The 17623-nt window shown below is 61.4% G+C and overlaps 1 protein-coding gene across 2 annotated transcripts in view; it reads left to right on the top strand.

Moving 5' to 3' along the window:
• Window positions 1–17623, top strand: part of ADAMTS7 (ADAM metallopeptidase with thrombospondin type 1 motif 7) — a 58181-nt gene that overhangs the window by 36871 nt on the left and 3687 nt on the right. For both annotated transcript variants that reach the window (XR_010659108.1, XM_065906292.1), the window contains exons 9-23: window positions 3423–3567; window positions 4347–4439; window positions 4820–4965; window positions 6333–6502; window positions 6737–6870; window positions 7820–7940; window positions 9310–9554; window positions 9787–9928; window positions 12024–12150; window positions 12550–12763; window positions 13030–14427; window positions 15386–15538; window positions 15991–16164; window positions 16250–16396; window positions 17410–17572. Coding sequence is in view for 1 of the 2 variants with exons in the window: in XM_065906292.1 (XP_065762364.1) it covers window positions 3423–3567; window positions 4347–4439; window positions 4820–4965; window positions 6333–6502; window positions 6737–6870; window positions 7820–7940; window positions 9310–9554; window positions 9787–9928; window positions 12024–12150; window positions 12550–12763; window positions 13030–14427; window positions 15386–15538; window positions 15991–16164; window positions 16250–16396; window positions 17410–17572 (3572 nt within the window). In the remaining variant the exon portion in view is untranslated. The remainder of the gene's footprint in view (window positions 1–3422; window positions 3568–4346; window positions 4440–4819; window positions 4966–6332; window positions 6503–6736; window positions 6871–7819; window positions 7941–9309; window positions 9555–9786; window positions 9929–12023; window positions 12151–12549; window positions 12764–13029; window positions 14428–15385; window positions 15539–15990; window positions 16165–16249; window positions 16397–17409; window positions 17573–17623) is intronic.

A 17623-nucleotide genomic window follows, 5' to 3' on the forward strand; every position in this document is an offset into this window, starting at 1 on the left:
GGGAGCTGGGGAGGGAGGGGAAGTTCCTCTCCCCAAGGGTGGCTGCATTCTCCTCTCTCCATCCCGGAGGGCCAGGCAGGCTGGGACGGAGGGTGTCGTACCAACCTGTCCCCCAGCCCTTCGTCTCCTTGCTGGAGGTAGATGGAAGACAGGATAGGCCCTGCCTAGACAGGATGGGGGCCGGAAGGGCAAGAGTCACAGAAGGAAGGCACCAAGCGGGGTCTGGCAGTGTTTCCAGGATTTGACGGCATCTTAGAGCCACTCAGACCACCCCCCCCCCCCCGCCCCCATTCTCCCTGGACATGACACGCCTTTGCTTCCTGCAAATAGGTGTTCAGCGGGCCACACAGACCCAGACGTTACCGGATCCCACTTGGTCTCAAACTATGCTGAAGGGAAAGTGGTAGGGGACGCAGTTTCCCTGTCCTTAAGCCCCTCACCACCTGAGGAGGGCAGACATGTGACAAGTCCGGGTGATTAACACTGTGGCAGACAGCCCTGTGGGGTTCTGTGGGAATCTGGAGAGAGGCAGAGACATCATCTCTGAGAAGGAGCCCCAGAGCTGCTCTCTAAGGACTAAGGGAGCATCATGAGGAAGAAGGATGCTCTAGGTGGGTGCATGGCGTGGTCCAGGGCTGGCAGTGGGGGAACGTGGGTGGGATGGAGAATCATCAGGAGTTGGTAGTCAAACTAGAGGAAAGTTTCAACAAGACTGTGTTCACTGGCCAGTCCAAGAGGTCCACCTGAAGAACCTGAAGAGCCTTTCTGGGCCAAGCATCACTTTAAGGGACCCTGCTGTTTCATAAGGGACCTCTCTTTTCATGAGCTACTACTTGGACCTGGAGCCAGGGAGGGAAGGCCCTGCTCGCTCATGTCTTTGCAGCCAGGGTTTCCGCAGGGAGAGAGGCAGGTCTGATCCAGTATCAGGCCCTTGTCCTCAGCATCCGGCGACTCCACGACCAGCCCCCAGCTGTGGGGAGGGGAGGGGGCACACAGGTCTCTCCCAGGTGATGGGTAGCTCCTTGCAATCCTTGAGATTGGAGTGGCGCTTCCGACTGGAGCCATTCACTGTCTGCTCTGACCCCATTTGGGGCTGCCCAGCCCTGCTATAATTAGAGGGGAAGGGCTGACGTGTATCAGCAGTTTGAGAAGCCTGGCGGTGAGCCAACCAGAGGAAGGAAGGGCCAGCTGCCGGCCACCCGCCCGTGTAACTTTTCCCAAGTAGTTGCTGCTATTTATACCTCTGTTGCTTGGGATCACATAGGCTGCCTCAGCCTCTTGTAGTTGAGGATATGAAGGCTCAGAGAGGGTGAGGGATGGCCCAAGGCCACACAGCATCTGAAACTGGGCCGAGTAGAACTTGGGTTTGTAACTCCCAGTCAGCATCTGGGCCAGAATGTGGCTCTGATTCTGGTGGTGGGTCCTATGAAGATCCCTCCCCCCCGCCCCCACCAACCAGAGTCCCTCAGCCTCACACACATATAAGAATGACCCTGAGAGGCTGTTGCTGCCTGGCTTTCCATCAGCAGGCTCACAGGAGCTTGATATATGGCATGTCAGCACTGGTTCCTGGCTGGAAAACTGAAGGGCTGGATGTGCCCCAGAACCTGCTAGTGTGGGGCTGAGGCACATTGGACCCCAGTCAGAGGAGCCTGGCTGGGTCTGAATCAGCGGAGTGGGTGAACCCCCCAGTCGCATCTTAAATTGTGTCCTGCTAGACGAAAAGGAGCCCCAGGGCCAGGTTGACCCTACACAGATGCACACAGACAAGACGCACACACACCCACACAGAAACCCCCCTAACACACACACCCCTACACCCCTCAGTTGATGTTCGGCCCCAGGTTGCAGGTCCAGGGAGCCCCAGGATGAGACGAGCAATCAGAAGCCTTCTTTCTCCCTGCCAGACCTCAGCTGCCGTGGTTTAGAACTTCTATTTGAGATGAAGTGTTTGAGGCAGGCTCATGATCGGATGGGAAGAGCTTTTCACTTAGGGAAGCCCAGCAAGTGGACATGCGGGTGCTGGCAGCCTGGCTGGCATCACGTCCTGAACATTGCTGCACCCCCCACATGACCCAGGGCACATGACGCACTGCCATGGGCCCTGGATGTGTAAGGAGATGGTGGTAGTAGGGTTCTCTGCTTGGGGGTTGTGAGGAGCAGATGAGAGAGTTCCCGCTCAGCACCCAGAGCCAGCCTGGCCTGCAATCATCTAGGGCAGAAGACTGGGTCCCACGCCTGCTCATATGCCCCATGCCCATCTTAAGAGGGTCTGTTTCCAGCTAACACAAAGGGTCCAGGTGGCTCTGGGTGGAGAGGGGCCCCAGGGTCCTCAGCAGGAATCTAGTCACTGAGGCTCTGGGTGGAGCCCGGGCCCTGCCACCAACCAGGGGCCTTGGGAGAACACACGGACCACCCTCCCTGGCTGGGGGATGTGGCTCCTCTGAAATCTGGACTCCTGGATCCCAGGGGCTGACTGTCCCCCCAGACTCTCCCCACTCAGGCCTGCACATTGACCCATTTCTCAAACCCTCCATGTTCTGCAGCCCCTCCATGACCCATCGTGTCTTCTCCTTCCCTCCTGGCCAGACCCCAGCATCCACCAGCTCTGCCCTTCTTCCCCCTGCCTCCCTCTATCCTAACCAGGACCGTCTGCTCATCCTGTCTCCCTGACCCAGCATCAGCCACCCGCCAGCCTCCCAGACTGGAAGACTAGGGGGTTTCTGCCTCCCCCAAGCTGCTTAGCCTGGGACCGCATGTTCCACAGATCCTACCTTCCTCCTGTTGCTGCCAAGAGGGGGGCAGGAGAAAATAAGGGAGTGACAGCAGCTGGCAGGCAGGGCTGCCCCTGGGCTGTCTCCCAGGTGGGCGGCCAGGTAGGGGCAGCCTGCAGGCCTTGGTCCTCACACAGATCCCCTCAGTCCCAGCCTGAGGGGGAGGGCTGTTGTATCAACTGTGACATGATGCTCTCCAGATCCTGGACTGAGTGGGGGAGGAGGCATTCTGAGCAGGGTCACATGTGGGCTTAGTGGTCCAGAAGACTCCAGAGGGAAGGGCCTCTGGGCTGGATCTTGTGGAGGGAGGCCCCACGGTGGAGGAGCGGGGAGACCGTTGGGAGCAAAAGGGACGGTTTATGGAGAGGCCTAGCCCTGGGGGGTGGGATGAGTTATTTAAATAGCTGGAGTGCCCCGGAGATAGATGGGGAAGACTGGGAGCCTTTCATGCTAGGTTATGTCAAAAAACAGGCCAGGTGAGTAAGGAGGCTGGAGTTTTCCTATTCAGTTTAAAGCTTTAAGCCCCTTCCCACCTCTCCTGCCCTCCTGGACTGGTGAGGCCTCCTTGCTGGGTCTCTCAGGCTGCCCCCTTTAGAGCCCCAGGGGACAGGCAGCCCCTTACCCCACACTTCTGTTCCGTCTCTGCAGCCGTGGGTGGGGCCTGTGCCTGGATGACTCTCCCACCAAGGATGTCATTGACTTCCCTTCCATACCGCCTGGCGTCCTCTACGATGTGGGCCACCAGTGCCGTCTCCAGTACGGGGCCTACTCTGCCTTCTGCGATGACATGGACGTGAGTGTGGTGGGGGTGGGGATGTGTGGACCTGGGGGCGAGGGGTAGCCCTCAGCAGCCTGCAGACCCCTCCAAGCCAGGCTCGGTCCACACATAATGCCCATGAGACATAAAGTGGCCTGTGGGAGGGGCCTCGGGTTGGGCAGCCCTAGACCCAGGTGTGCATTCTGGGTGGGCCATTCACCAACGGTGGGACTTTGGGCAAGCCCCTTACCTACTGGGATTTTTTTGTGGCTCAGTTGGTAAAGAATCTGCCTACAATGCAGGAGACCCAGGTTCGACCCCTGGGTGGGGAAGATCCCCTGGAGAAGGGAACGGCAACCCACTCCAGTATTCTTGCCTGGAGAATTCCAGGGATAGAGGAGCCTGGTGGGCTATTGTCCACAGGGTCGCAAAGAGTCGGACATGACTGAGCGACTAATACCTACTGGAGCTGGATTGTAAGAGGTAAAATAAAACCTCTACTGTCACGTCCTGGGGAAGAGCGCCTGAAGTGGTGGCCATGGGCATGTCAGAGACACTGCAGCTTCTAACCAGAGTGTCTCTGGATGGGGGGCTGGGGCTGGAGAGGTGTGGGTGAGCTGGGGACTGTGCTGAGCCACCAATCAGATGGTCTGGGGAAAGATAAGAAGGGACCTGTGGGGCTTCCATCTACAGACCCCACCATGTGCCAGCCCCAAGGAGGGATTCCCAGGAGACTTGAGGAGGTGGCGAGGGGGCAGGGCAGGGGAGGCGTAGGGGAGGAGGTGAGGGTGTGGCCTTTGTGCTCCTCCTTGCAGAACGTCTGCCACACACTCTGGTGCTCCGTGGGGACCACCTGTCACTCCAAGCTGGATGCAGCTGTGGACGGTACCAGCTGTGGGGAGAGCAAGGTAGGGGAGCCCCAGTCCAGCTGCAGAGCAGGTGAGACATCTGCTGTGTCCATGCTCTGGGCTCGGCCTTGGTTCACAGACTCCCTTGTAAGTCTTCGCCGACCCCCAGCCTTCTCTGGCCCAAGTTCCCATCTGCAGAATGGAGGCTTTGGGACAGAGCTTGATTGAGCAATTCTCCAAGGTGCCTCCACCCTGGAGAGCCAGCATGTGAGCTCTGTTTTATTCTTTGTTCAACTCCACCGTGGGGCCTGTGTCTCAGGTGACTGGAAGGAAGACCTTGGGGTCTTCCCCTCTGGGCCCTTCCAGGCCTTCCACCCACCTTGTCTCACTAGGGTGAGGAGCTTGGAGTGGGCTTGCTCTGCATTTGTCTATCTTGGTAGTGGTGTCTGAATGGGGAGTGCGTTCCCGTGGGTTTCCGACCTGAGGCCGTGGACGGTGGCTGGTCTGGCTGGAGCGCCTGGTCCCTCTGCTCGCGGAGCTGTGGCGTGGGCGTGCAGAGTGCCGAGCGGCAGTGCACTCAGCCTGCGTGAGTACGGGGCACGCGGGGCAGGTGGGGTGGGGTGCCCTGAGCAGAGTCAGCGATTCAGTCTGTCCCAGTCTCCCGCTCTCAGAAGTACCCCCACGGAGGCCAAGCCTGCCGTGTCCAGAGCCACTTCGGGTCACTTCTAGGAGTGCCCTGGAGGCTAGTTGAGTCACCCCTGCTGACCCCATTGCAGAGAAGGGAACACCAAGGTTTGGAGAGTGGAACGACTCATTAGAGGCCACACCACAAAGCAGCAGCTGATGGGTGGGAGGCAGGGAAGACAGTGGCTCAGAGCTTAGACCCTGAACCTTGGATGGATAGAGTTCAAATCCCCTCTTCCTCTCCTCATGCAGCAGCCCTCTCCACCCTTTCTCAGGGCCTCAGTTTCCAGAGAAAGTATATGATAGGCAACAGCAGCGCCCATCCGGTAGAGTTGTCATCATGGATAAATGCACTAAAGCTCTGCAGCTAATCTGTAGTAATCGCTCAGTAAATAGAGCCATGTAGTGACATTGGAGGTGAACATGGGTCCAAGATGAGACTGGGGACAGCTGGGAGAATTGGTCAGCCTGGGAGGGGTGCTGTGTGACCTGGGGTGAGTGGCCTCATCTCTCTGGGCCTCATTTCCCCATCTCAGAGGGGTGAGAAGATTCAGAGAGATGCAGAGGTCCCCCTTCTGTGGACCGGGAGGTGCTGGCACCTTCACCAGGCTGCCCCGGGAGGGGATCATGGGATTCAGAGCCAGGGCCTTGTAGAGCTCCATGCTTATACCCACCCTGCCTCTGGGCCTCTGGGTCTGAGCAGGGTGGAAGCAGTTGGGGTGGAGTTGGTGTTCAGGCTCTGGGCTGGGCCAGGGCCAAGGGGGCTTCCTTTTGACCTGGGTGGGGAGCTGCCACCAAGACCATGTCTGCTGACACGTGGGCTGTCAGGACGCCGGGTCTCACGGGCTGGAGATTGGGAGTAGCCCTTCCAGCTAGTGCCAGTCACGTCTGTAGCTTAGCCTAGCCTCTCAATAACCCTCTGCAGAGGCAACCCCAGTCCCATTTTAGAGATGAGGAAACTGAGGCCTGAAGGGGTCCTGAGACTTGGCCAAGGTCACATAGAGGGTTGGGGGCAGAGCCCAGGTCTCGTGCTCCCACCTTCCCTAAGATCCTTTCAAACAGGGAGACTGAGTCTGGGCTGAGGTGGGGGTGAGGGGGGGGCGAGGGTGGTTGGTGGGCAGGGCAGCGGGAGCGGAGGTGGGAGCCGGGAATCTCCGGGTGTCGGGGTGCGCAGAAGCTGCTCGCTCCGAGGGCCTGCTTCTGGATTCAGGTGTGCAGTTGGTCCCACTGTCAGCGCTCACTCACCTCCCCCCCCCCCCCACCCCACAGGCCCAAATACAAGGGCAAATACTGCGTGGGTGAGCGGAAGCGCTTCCGCCTGTGCAGCCTGCAGGCCTGCCCCGCCGGCCGCCCCTCCTTCCGCCAAGTCCAGTGCAGCCGCTTTGACGCCATGCTCTACAAGGGCCAGCTGCACACGTGGGTGCCTGTGGTCAATGACGGTGAGTCCGGCCGTCCGCGGGACACTGATGTCTGGGGGGCGGAGGTCCGAGGGCCCAAGGTTTGCCCATTGACACAGGTGCTATCTGCGGGGCTGCCGCTCCCTCCCTCCTGGCTCCTGGGGGCAGCCTTGCAGACACTACCCGCCCAGTGGAGCCCCCGGCCCGCCACTGATGCCCTTCCGGGTGTGACTCCTGCCCTGCCTATCCCTCACGGCTCCTCTGCTTGGGCCCCAGTGAACCCCTGTGAGCTGCACTGCCGGCCCTCGAACGAGTACTTTGCTGAGAAGCTGCGGGACGCTGTGGTGGACGGCACCCCCTGCTACCAGGGCCAGGCCAGCCGTGACCTCTGCATCAATGGGATCTGCAAGGTGTGCCCGGCGAGGAAGAGGACCCCCTCTGCCTTCCTCCTGCTTCCCTATGGCCACCCGCCCCAGGCTGTGCCACTGGGCTTCCCAGCTCTACCAGTGAAGCCCTTTGAGGGTCTCCCATTACCTCTCAGCAAAGCACCCCCCCAATCCTCCTGGGACTGGACCCGCCCCCACACACCATCAGCCTCACCCTCAGCCACTGTGACTGCACCACAGCCTGCCTGCCGTGGCTTCTGAGATCTGGCCTGGGCCGGCCCGGCCCCAGCCCGGAAACCAGAGCCCAGGCGGAGGCTCGACCTCCTGCTGGTTGAATGACCCTGGGCGAACATTTCCTCTGCGATAAGGGGACTGTCCGTCCAAGAATCCACGTCACAGGGTTAAATGGGATCACTTATCAGGGATTGCCGTGCAGGGGCTCGGCCTGGCGGAGAACGCATTGGTGTTTGCTGACAATACTTAAAGACATTTCCAGCAGTGGCGGCAGCGGCGGCACAGCGGCGGCAGCTGCTTTCCCTGCCCGTGTCCTCTGCACTTTCTTTCCCCTCTTCCCAGAGGGGAAGCTCCTGGGTGTAGAGGCCAGGGCTCAGATGAGGACCAGCAGAGAACATTGATTCGTGTTTGGGGGAAATTGCTGTCCATGCTGGTCAGGAGCCCCTGTATGCCCGCTGCCCTGCCTGCTGGGGCCGTTTGCTTTAAAGGTCTCTTGTCCCGTTCGATCTCATAGCACATCTTCATGGTGGGGGCGGTTCCCCCTGTTTCACGTCTGAGGAAGCTGAGGCTCAGAGAGGTCGAGAGGTTTACTCGGGACTGGAGGCCACAAGGGTGGTGGGCCCCTGCTCCATGCCCTGAGCACTCTCCTTCCAACCCTGGCAGGCCCCCAAGGCGAGGGCCAGAGAGGGCTTGCAGCCAGCGGCCCAGCACCAGGGGCCTCCCCTCCCGTGCATTACAGAATGTGGGCTGTGACTTCGAGATCGACTCGGGTGCCGTCGAGGACCGCTGCGGCGTATGCCATGGCAACGGCTCCACCTGTCACACCGTGAGCGGGACCTTCGAGGAGGCTGAGGGCCTGGGTATGGAGACGGACCACTGGTGTGGGGGCGGGGGTGCTCTTGGCCTGGTAGCCCTTCTTTGTCTCCCTTGATCCCCTGCCTGTGTCTTCCGTGGTCCCCACTGAGGCTAGCGATGGGAAGCAGGCACGCTGCCTTGCTGGGTCCAGGATCCAGGCAGGAGTCAGGGTCCCCAGGCCTAGATGCAGAGACCTGCCCTCCCAGGGAGTCCGCTTGCCCCAGGGACTCCAGGCTGGGCTAATGAGTGGCCTTATGAAGCTTCAGAGAACTGCCCCCCACAGAGCTCCACTCCTGCACCCCAGGACCTGTTTTGCATACACTGTTGAAGTGCCGACTGTGTGCTGGGTGAGGGAGACACGGAGGTGAAGAGCTTACAGTCTCATCTTGTAGTGTGACAGACGCGGTGGAGGGAGACTCAGAGGGGCTGTGAGAGCCCTAAGGATGAAGGTCCTGACCTGGGGAGGTCGGGGAAGACTTGCTGTGGGGAGTGGAGGTCGAGCTGAATCATGAAAGACTCAGCAAAGATGAGGAAAAACATTACACATGCAGGAAAGAGCTTGTGCCTAATGAAGCCTGGAAGCAAGAAATAGCATGCTGTCTGGGGACCTGACTGTACAGAAGGCAGGGCTGCCACAGGGCTTTGAATGTGCAGCCAAGCAGCTTAGATTTCATCCCCAGAGATGCAGCCCAGCGTGGTGGTCAAAGCTCAGACCTCAGAGCTTGACTCATATCCCAGCGGAGCCCTGGGGCAAGTTACGTAAGGTCTCTGTGCCTTGGTGTCCTCGTCTGTAAAATGGGATGGCAGTAGTACCTGGTGGTACATGGGGTTGTTACACATGTAGGGTCCCTGGGGTAATGCCAGGCACGGGTGCTGTGTGCTGTGCTTAGCCGACCAGTCGTGTCTCACTCTTTGCGACTCTGTGAACTATAGCTGTCCAGGCTCCTCTGTGCATGAGGATTCTCCAGGCAAGAATACTGGAGCGGGTTGCCATTCCCTTCTCCAGACATGATGGGTACTGCTTAGCGAAAGAACAAAGACAGGCTTTATAGGCATGAGAAGGGCGTTATCAGGAGAAAGGCCCGGCCGGTCAATTGGTTCTTTTTTTTAGAAAGGTCTTGCTGGCCCCAGGTGTAGCGGTTAGGCCCAGCCCAGTGACTGACTGAGGTTTCCCAGAGAGGGGCCATCGCGCACAGGGGCAGGATTGCAGGAGCCCTCCTGAGGCTGTGGTGACCTAGAACAGATCTAAGTAGGGAAGTCAGAATCTTAACGATGAAACCTTTGGCATCGGCAGGCAGGGGCAACTGGAGAGAGGTGAGGGCAGACCGCAGCTCACCCTCTTCTTTTCACATGTGCTCAACCCCTGGCCAACAGGGTATGTGGACGTGGGGTTGATCCCGGTGGGCGCCCGCGAGATCCGCATCGTGGAGGTGGCGGAGGCCGCCAACTTCCTGGCCCTGCGCAGCGAGGACCCGGATAAGTACTTCCTCAATGGCGGGTGGACCATCCAGTGGAATGGGGACTATGAGGTGGCGGGCACCACCTTCACGTACGCCCGCACAGGCAACTGGGAGAACCTCACATCCCCTGGCCCCACCGACGAGCCAGTCTGGATCCAGGTGACTGCCTTCCGGGGCCAGGCCGGGGCGGGGCAGAGGTGGAGTGCGTGGGACCCAGCCCCGTGGCAGGAGTGAGCCCTGGGGCAGTCATGGAGCCTGGCTCTGAAACGGGCCCACGGGGTAGCCCCAGGTCCCAGGGGTGGCCGAGGTTAGCTCCTTTAGGATGGGTGTCAGGCCTGGGTTGCGGGAGAGGCCTCCTCGTGCTCACAGGGCCCCCGCCCGCCTGCCCCAGCTCCTGTTCCAGGAGAGCAACCCCGGGGTGCACTACGAGTACATCATCCACAGGGAGGCGGACGGCCACGACCACCTCCAACCGCCCGAGTTCTCCTGGCGCTACGGACCCTGGTCCAAGTGCACAGTCACCTGTGGAACAGGTGAGGAGGGGGTGGGCAGGGCCGCTGCCCGGCGGGGCCTTTGTCTCTGGGCAGTGAAGCCCGACTTCAGCCTCTGACTCATTGCTTATTTTCGGGGCTGCTTTGAGCTTGGAATGCTGCTCTGGGCCTCAGTTTCTTCATGGGGCTAGCAGTGGTCCTGTCTCATAGGTCCACTGGGAGAGTAATCAAGGTGAGGCAGGCACGGCACATGGCACTTGGCCAGCTCGTGTGTCTCCTGCAGAGAGGCGCCAGCGGCCCCTCCCTCTTCTCGCTGCTCAGCTCTGACAGGTCCTGTGCCAGCACTTCTGCCCCACACCTGGGACTTAACCACGTCATCCTCCTGGAGCCTTACCTGCATCCCCATCAGGATGGGCTCCTCCCCTCCTCCAGCTTCCCCAGGGACCACTCCTCCATGGGGCCCTCCTGTCTGTCCTGGGAGCCTGGAGCCTAACTCGTCTAGGCTGCTGCCCCTGCCATGAGGAGGGTGAGGAGGAGGGGAAGAAAGGAGATGACGGGGAGGGGCAGCCAGGACACGACAAGGATCTCCCCACCCCATTCTGAGCCTCTTAGCCCAGTGGCCCCATTATTCACCACATTTACTTATTTCTTTAAACTCTTTCTAAAATGTGTAGCAACTTTATCCTGCCCTCCCCGTGGTTCCTTCCATCTTCCTGCCCATCTCCCTGCCCTTCCCCCTGCCCTCAATGTTCAGGGGTCTCTGTATCAGGAATCTGGGACAGAGAGGCGTTTGGACATTCTTTGAAATGCTGTTATGATTATAAAGTGAACAGTGACACACTGAAGCTGGACAGAAACCTTCAGAAGCTTTCAGAATCATCCTTTCTCATATAAGTGTTAAATTTACAAATGCGAAAACAAATACTTTTGATGAACCAGACACGGGGAAACTTTTCCAGCAAACTGGTGGCTCCGCACGTGGACAGAATGGAATGTGTTGAGCAGCGAGAGGCAGGATCCTGACGAGGGGTGGCTGGGGCAGTCAGGGTTTATGTGTCTCTGCAGTAAGAAGCCCCAGGGTGCACAGTCTAGGCTGGCGGCATGGCCTGCCGTGTTTTTAGGGACCCCTCTCAGACCCATCTTCCCGTCTTGTGTATCACAAGATGGCATCTTTGGCTCAGGCTTCTCGCCAGCTCTAGGTGGGAGGGAAAAGGGGCAAAGGGAGGGACTAGTGCCTTTTTCTCTCTGGCACGACTGTCCCGGACTCCCTAGCTGCAAGGGAACCGCAGTGGGGAGTGCTTGGCATTGTGACCTTGAACAAACCCAGCGTTCTGCTAGGCAGGAAGGAGAGGGTGGGGTGGGGAGGGGAGACTGGAGGCTCAGGGCAGGGGTGAGTCCCTCTTCTGTGCTGTAGGGGAGCAGGGTGAAGGCAGAGCCTTCTGGAGCTGGTCCTGTCATTGGGCCTCACAGGTGTATGGGGGGGGGGCGCGGAGCACAGCTGTGCAAAGGCCCAGAGGCAGGAGTGCAGGGGGGGTGAAGGCCAGGAACCGTGACAAAGCCAGTAGGAGGCCGTGGGGCCATGGGGCAGTGCCTGGCCATGTGAGCTGATGGATTTCTTCTTTACTGTCTGAGCACTGACCCTGCTGGGGGGTGGGGAGTAGACCCTGAGGGTTGCGCTCGGCTGTGGTTGGATTTAGCGCTAGCTGTGCTCTCACCACATGCCGGGTCTGGGTTGAGCCATAAGCACATTATCCTCACACCTGGCCTTCCAGGCAGGTGTTATTGTTACTCCTATTTACAGATGAAGACACTGAGGTTCAGAGAGGCCAAGGGAGCTGCTCAAGGCTTCCCAGCTAGGAAGCTGTGGGGCTAGACGCCCGCCCCTTGCCCCCCCCCCCCCCCCCCCCCCGCCACTGACCCTGCACACACTGCTGCCTCCGCAGGGGTGGGGGGTGAAGGCCAGGAGGGCAGTGAGCAGGGGGTGGTGGGGGCCTGCCTTCACCCTGACGGAGGCAGCGAGGCCCGGTTCTGGATGGGTTCTGAGCAGAATGGGTGCAACTGTGTCTTTGGGTGCAGGGTGGTTCGGGCAGGGGGTGCCCTGGGTGCCAGCCCTGACTGAGCCCCCATGGCCTCCCAGGCATGCAGAGGCAGAGTGTGCACTGCACGGAGCGGCAGGCGGGGCCTGTAGATGAGAGGCACTGTGACCCCCTGGACCGGCCGGATGACCGTCAGAGGAAGTGCAGCGAGGAGCCCTGCCCCGCCCGGTGAGCGTGCTGGGCGCCTGACTCCAGGTGTCCCTCGCCTGAGGCCCTGGAAAAGCAGAGGGAGCTGGGCTCTGGGCCCGACTTCCCAAGACTGGAGACCCAGCTTCTGGTTGCCCCTGACCTCAGCCTGGGCTCCTCAGTAACCAAGACTAGCCAGGGACATCCCCGCTCACTCATGCTTGGGTCCCTGGATGTGGACACAGGCCAGGTCTCCCAGCGGTGAAGACGGTGGGAGCAAAGGGGACTGTGCCCTGTTGCTGGGCTTTGGGCACCAGAGTGCCATCTCGGGCTTGGAGCTCCAGGGACCCCTCCCCTGGGCTTAGGCCTGACCCTCCCTGAGTCCCAAGTGCCTGAGATTGCCAGGCGGCCCCACGCTCATCTGCCCTTGTGCGCCCCCAGGTGGTGGGCAGGTGAGTGGCAGCTGTGCTCCAGCTCCTGCGGGCCTGGCGGGCTCTCCCGCCGAGCCGTGATCTGCATCCGCAGCGTGGGGCTGGATGAGCAGCGCGCCCTGGAGCCGCCTGCCTGCGAGCACCTGCCCCGGCCCCCTGCCGAAACGGCCTGCAACCGCGATGTGCCCTGTCCGGCCACCTGGGCTGTGGGGAACTGGTCTGAGGTGAGCATCAGCATGGATGGGGTTAGCTCTGCTGTTGGTCTTGGACTACAGGGAGGCAGAGACAGTGTTCACGGTGGTGGGAGGGGACTGGGGCATTCCAGGTCTGGCCCCATCCCCAAAGCCTCAGAGGCTGGGATGTCCAGGCAAGCCACAGTCACAGTCTCCAGCAGCCAGGGGCCTGTATGCTGACTCTGAGCAGCTGGCCAGATTCCTTGTAAGGCCCCGGCTCCTCCTGGCCCGAGTCCCTCACCCGGCCTTCCCTTTAGTGCTCAGTGACGTGCGGGCCAGGCACTCAGCACCGGAGCATCCTCTGTACCAATGACACCGGGATCCCCTGCGACGAGGCCCAGCAGCCAGCACGCGAGGCCGCCTGCCTCCTGCCACCCTGCCCCCAGGCCCTGGACACGCTGGGCCCCGAAGGCTCAGGCAGCGGCTCCTTCAGCCCTGAGCTCTTCAATGAGGTGGACTTCATTCCTGGCCACCTGGCCCCGCGCCCTCCACCGCCCTCATCACCCAAGCCAGCCAGCATGGGCAATGCCATCCAGGAGGAGGACCGTGAGCTCGGCCCGCCGGGGCCCGTGTTCGTTGACGACTTCTACTATGACTACAATTTCATTAACTTCCATGAGGACCTGTCCTATGGGCCCTTCGAAGACCCTGACTCAGACCCGGTGGGCACAGGGGATTGGAGACCCCCACCCCCAAGCACTGCTGCTAAGCCCCCCACGGGGACCCCTGTTCCTCCCACAGAGCCTCCTGGGACTCGAGATGAGGGAGCACTGGGAGATGGGTCCCCCGCCCCTTGGCCCAGCCAGGCTGGCCGTTCCCCACCCCCACCTTCGGAGCAGACCCCTGCGAACTCCCTGGTCAATTTCCTACCTGAGGAAGATGCTCCCATTGGCGCCCCAGACCTTGGGCTCCCCAGCTTGCCCTGGCCCCCCACTTCCATCAGCATGGAGACGCCTGCTGCCCCTGGGAGCCAGAACCAGATCCTGGGAGTGGAGGACAGACAGAGCCTGCCGCCCCCTCCCCGGTGGGAGAGGACCAATGAGGTTTCTGATGATGAGGAAGCCTTAGGCCGAGGAGCCCCTCACCTGCCCCAAAGACCCAGCGCCACGTCACCCTCTCTGTCCTCCGCTGGCACTACCCACTCCTCTCCTAGTCCCCGCACAGTAGAGCTGTGGACGAGTGGGACTGTGGCCTGGGAACCAGCTCTTGGGGGTGGCCTGGGGCCTCTGGACAGTGAGCTGTGGCCCACCATGGGGGGCGCCCCTCCCATTCCTCCTCCCACCGCCACCCTGCCGGACACTCAGGGTACGCACAGCCCCCTGGAGCTGGGGACTGCCACCCTTTCAACCCCAGGACCAGCTCTGCAGGACCTGCAGACCTTGGCAATGCCAGGAACCTTCCTTCTCATGGCCCCCACCGGCCTGGGGCACATGCCTTGGGTCACTCCCCAGAGCCTGGGCCCCTCGGGCCAGCCTGAGCCGCCCCGCTCCAAGATGCCCCCAAGTCCTGGGCTGCTGTCCACACCAGCTCAGCACAGTCCAGCCAACAGCAGCAGAGCCCCTGGGCCTCTGGACCCCAGCCCGGTCGAGGACGAGTTCCCCGTGGACCTGCTGCCTGCAAGGAATGCCAGCTGGGAAGTGGGGAACTGGAGCCAGGCAAGTGCTGCTGGGGTCTGGGCAGGCCAGTGTGTGTGGGGGGTGGTGTCCTCACTGAAAGTGGGCAGAGCCGTGTCTGTCCTGCCTTCTGGGGAGTGAGGACTTAGGAACTGACAGCCAGTGGTGGGTGGAGCCTCTGTGGGTGGGAGGATCATTGCCCCAGCTCAGTCACACTGCCCGCCATGTGCCTCTGGGGCCGGTCTGCCCCAGTGGGCCTCAGTTTCCCTTCTGAGCAATAGGGTGGGCTGAGGGGGCCTGGGGCCCCCAGAGGCTTATTCCTGAGTAGCACAGGAGTTGCTGGGAGGGCAGGGCCAGGCACAAGTGAGAGGCAGCCAGGGGGAGCAGCTTTCTCATACTCTGGCTTGCATGCCCCCAGGGACAAGGAGCTCACCCCAGATAGTTGTATCCGTGGGGAAGCTTCCTCCCACACTCCCCAGGCCCAGGGCCGCCCACCGCGGTTTGCCGAGGCTCAACCTGGCCCCTTCAGTAGCAGCTCAGTTCCTTGCCACCTGGCTCTCCCCTAGTGGCCCCCTCTGCTGTGTCAGGGTGAGGGTCTCGGCTGCATGGGAAGAAGCTGGCCTGTGTGTGCGCCGCCCCACCCCGCCCTCCCCTCCCCAGATTGTCACTGGAGGGGAAATGAGCTGCTTCTGCTCAGATCCCTAGTTTTGGTATGGGAGGAATGGGCTGAGGCTGAGGTGCCAGACTTCCTTCTCCAAGTGACTCAGGGAAGCAGCGAGCCTTAGCAGGGCAGCTGGGCCACCCTGCATGTGTGAGCAGGAACAATGGGCTGCCACAGGATCTGACTTTTCACCTTCTTGGCCCCCTTGGGAGGTGGGTGGAGGAGCCCATTTTTCAGATGAGGAAACTGAGGCAGTATCTGATCCCTCTCGCCTGGCTGGGGAGCTGGCGGGCATGGGAATCCGCCCACCCTCATGGCCACTGGGTCCCCTGCCCCCAGTGCTCCACCACCTGCGGCCTGGGGGCTGTCTGGAGACTCGTGCGCTGCAGCTCTGGCCGGGAGGAGGACTGCGCCCCCGCTGGCCGACCCCAGCCCGCCCGCCGCTGCCACCTGCGTCCCTGTGCTGCCTGGCACACGGGCAACTGGAGTAAGGTACGTGAGGGAGGCGGCTGGCAGCCTCAGGGCACGGGCAGAGCCCTGGGGCCCAGGCCTGTGTTTGGGATCAGCTGCAGCCACCACCAGTCGGCAGGCTGGGGTCCTTGTGCACATCTTTGCACTTTAATTTCTAGTCTCCGGGATGCCCCGTCTATGTGGGGGTCAGCCTGTCCCAGGCCCCTTCTCTTACTGCCTGTATCCTTTTCTCTGTACTTTCTGTAACCCTCAGGATTTCATTTTCTTCTCTGTTCCTCTCTTTCTCCATCTGTCCTGTCCTGGGGCAGCCCCTGGCCACACCACGCTCTGCCCGAGGCTGGTCAGCCATGGCCTTTCCCTGGGACTCTGAAGGGACCTGCCCTGGCAGTGGGGCTGGTGTGGGAGGGGAGTCCGATGCTCGCCCCCACCCCGCCGGGTTCTGTGGGTGCACACACGGGACCCTCGGCCTCCAGTGTTCCCGCAGCTGCGGCGGGGGCTCCTCCACACGGGACGTGCAGTGTGTGGACACACGGGACCTCCAGCCCCTGCGGCCCTTCCACTGCCAACCGGGGCCCGCCAAGCCGCCTGCCCGCCGGCACTGCGGGGCCCAGCCCTGCCTCAGCTGGTACACCTCTTCCTGGAGGGAGGTGAGGCCCGGAGATCTGGGGATGGGAGTGAGTGGGGGTGTCCTCGGATGCTGGCAGCCCCCAGACCCTTCCCCTGCCCTCCCAGTGCTCCGAGGCCTGCGGCGGTGGTGAGCAGCAGCGTCTCGTGACCTGCCCGGAGCCAGGCCTGTGTGAGGAGGCGCTGAGACCCAACAGCACGCGGTCCTGCAACACCCACCCCTGCACGCAGTGGGTGGTGGGGCCCTGGGGCCAGGTGAGCAAGTGTGGGGGTTCAGGGCGGGGAGAGGGCCTGTGGACAGAAGGCCCTGTGTCAGCAGGTGTCCATCAGACCTTTTTCACGTAAAGAGCTGTCGAGTTGCATGCCAGGGTCCCTGTGGTCTCTGCAGATGCAGTGGTAGCCTGACAAGGTCCCTGCCCTGCTGGAACTCACGACCCACCAGGGAGACAGACCCAAAACAAACAGACGTGCGTTGTGATGTCAGGGAAGGCCTGAGGAGGGGATCTTAGAGTGAGACCAGCAGGGTCTGTGCTGTCGAGGGGAAGCACGCAGGGAGCAGCACATGCAAAGTCTTGGAGCCGGAGTGATGGATGCAGGGGCTGCTCAGGAGACCAAGCAAAGGCCAGATGGGCGGAGGGGGTATGGGAATGGCCAGTGAGGCCTCAGCTGGGCAAGACCCTTCCTGCCAGGCCTGTTTGGAGCTCAGAGGTTTGGGAATCTGAGTCCTTGACCCACTGGGGGACCTCCCAAGGGACCCTGGGAAGGTTGCTTCACCTTGCTGGGCCTCTGTTGTCTCATCTGTAAAATGGGGTTGTAAGGATTAGATGAAGTCACATGGCGAGGCACTTAGCACAGGGCCTGGCACAATCTTGGCACAGATTTAATTCTAGGGCCTTTTAAAAGCATCAGAGCCCAACTGACAGGAACAAAGCCTGACTGGGGACGGTGGGCCCTTACTGAGAAATTTTGTCTCCCTCCCTTCTGCTGCCCATGGGTCCCCCAGCAGTTCCCCCAGCCCCGGGGCATGTCCCATCCCAAGTGAGGGGCTGGCAGCTTCCCCCTAACCCCCAGCCCCTGCCCCATACCTGCAAGTGAATACCTGGTGGCCTCTGGGGACAGACCCGACCCTCTGAGGAGGCCAGGGTTGGGGCTGGGAACTAGAAGCCAGGCTTCCTGGCAAAGGCAGCCGCTGCCCTGGGGATGGCCTGGGATGCCCCCCTGCAGGGCTTGCCCAGGGGATGCTCACCCCCTGCCCCCACTCCCCACAGTGCTCAGCCCCCTGTGGCGGCGGTGTTCAGCGGCGCCTGGTCAAGTGCGTCAACACCCAGACTGGGCTGCCCGAGGAAGACAGTGATCTGTGCGGCCACGAGGCCTGGCCTGAGAGCTCGCGGCCGTGCGGCACTCAGGACTGTGAGCTCACCGAGCCGCCACGTGAGTGCCCCACCCGGCTCTCTGCTGGGGCTGGGGATAGGGTGGACAGTG

The sequence above is a fragment of the Muntiacus reevesi genome, chromosome 15 (genome assembly GCF_963930625.1).
Source record: "Muntiacus reevesi chromosome 15, mMunRee1.1, whole genome shotgun sequence".
NCBI classification, from domain to species: domain Eukaryota; kingdom Metazoa; phylum Chordata; class Mammalia; order Artiodactyla; family Cervidae; genus Muntiacus; species Muntiacus reevesi.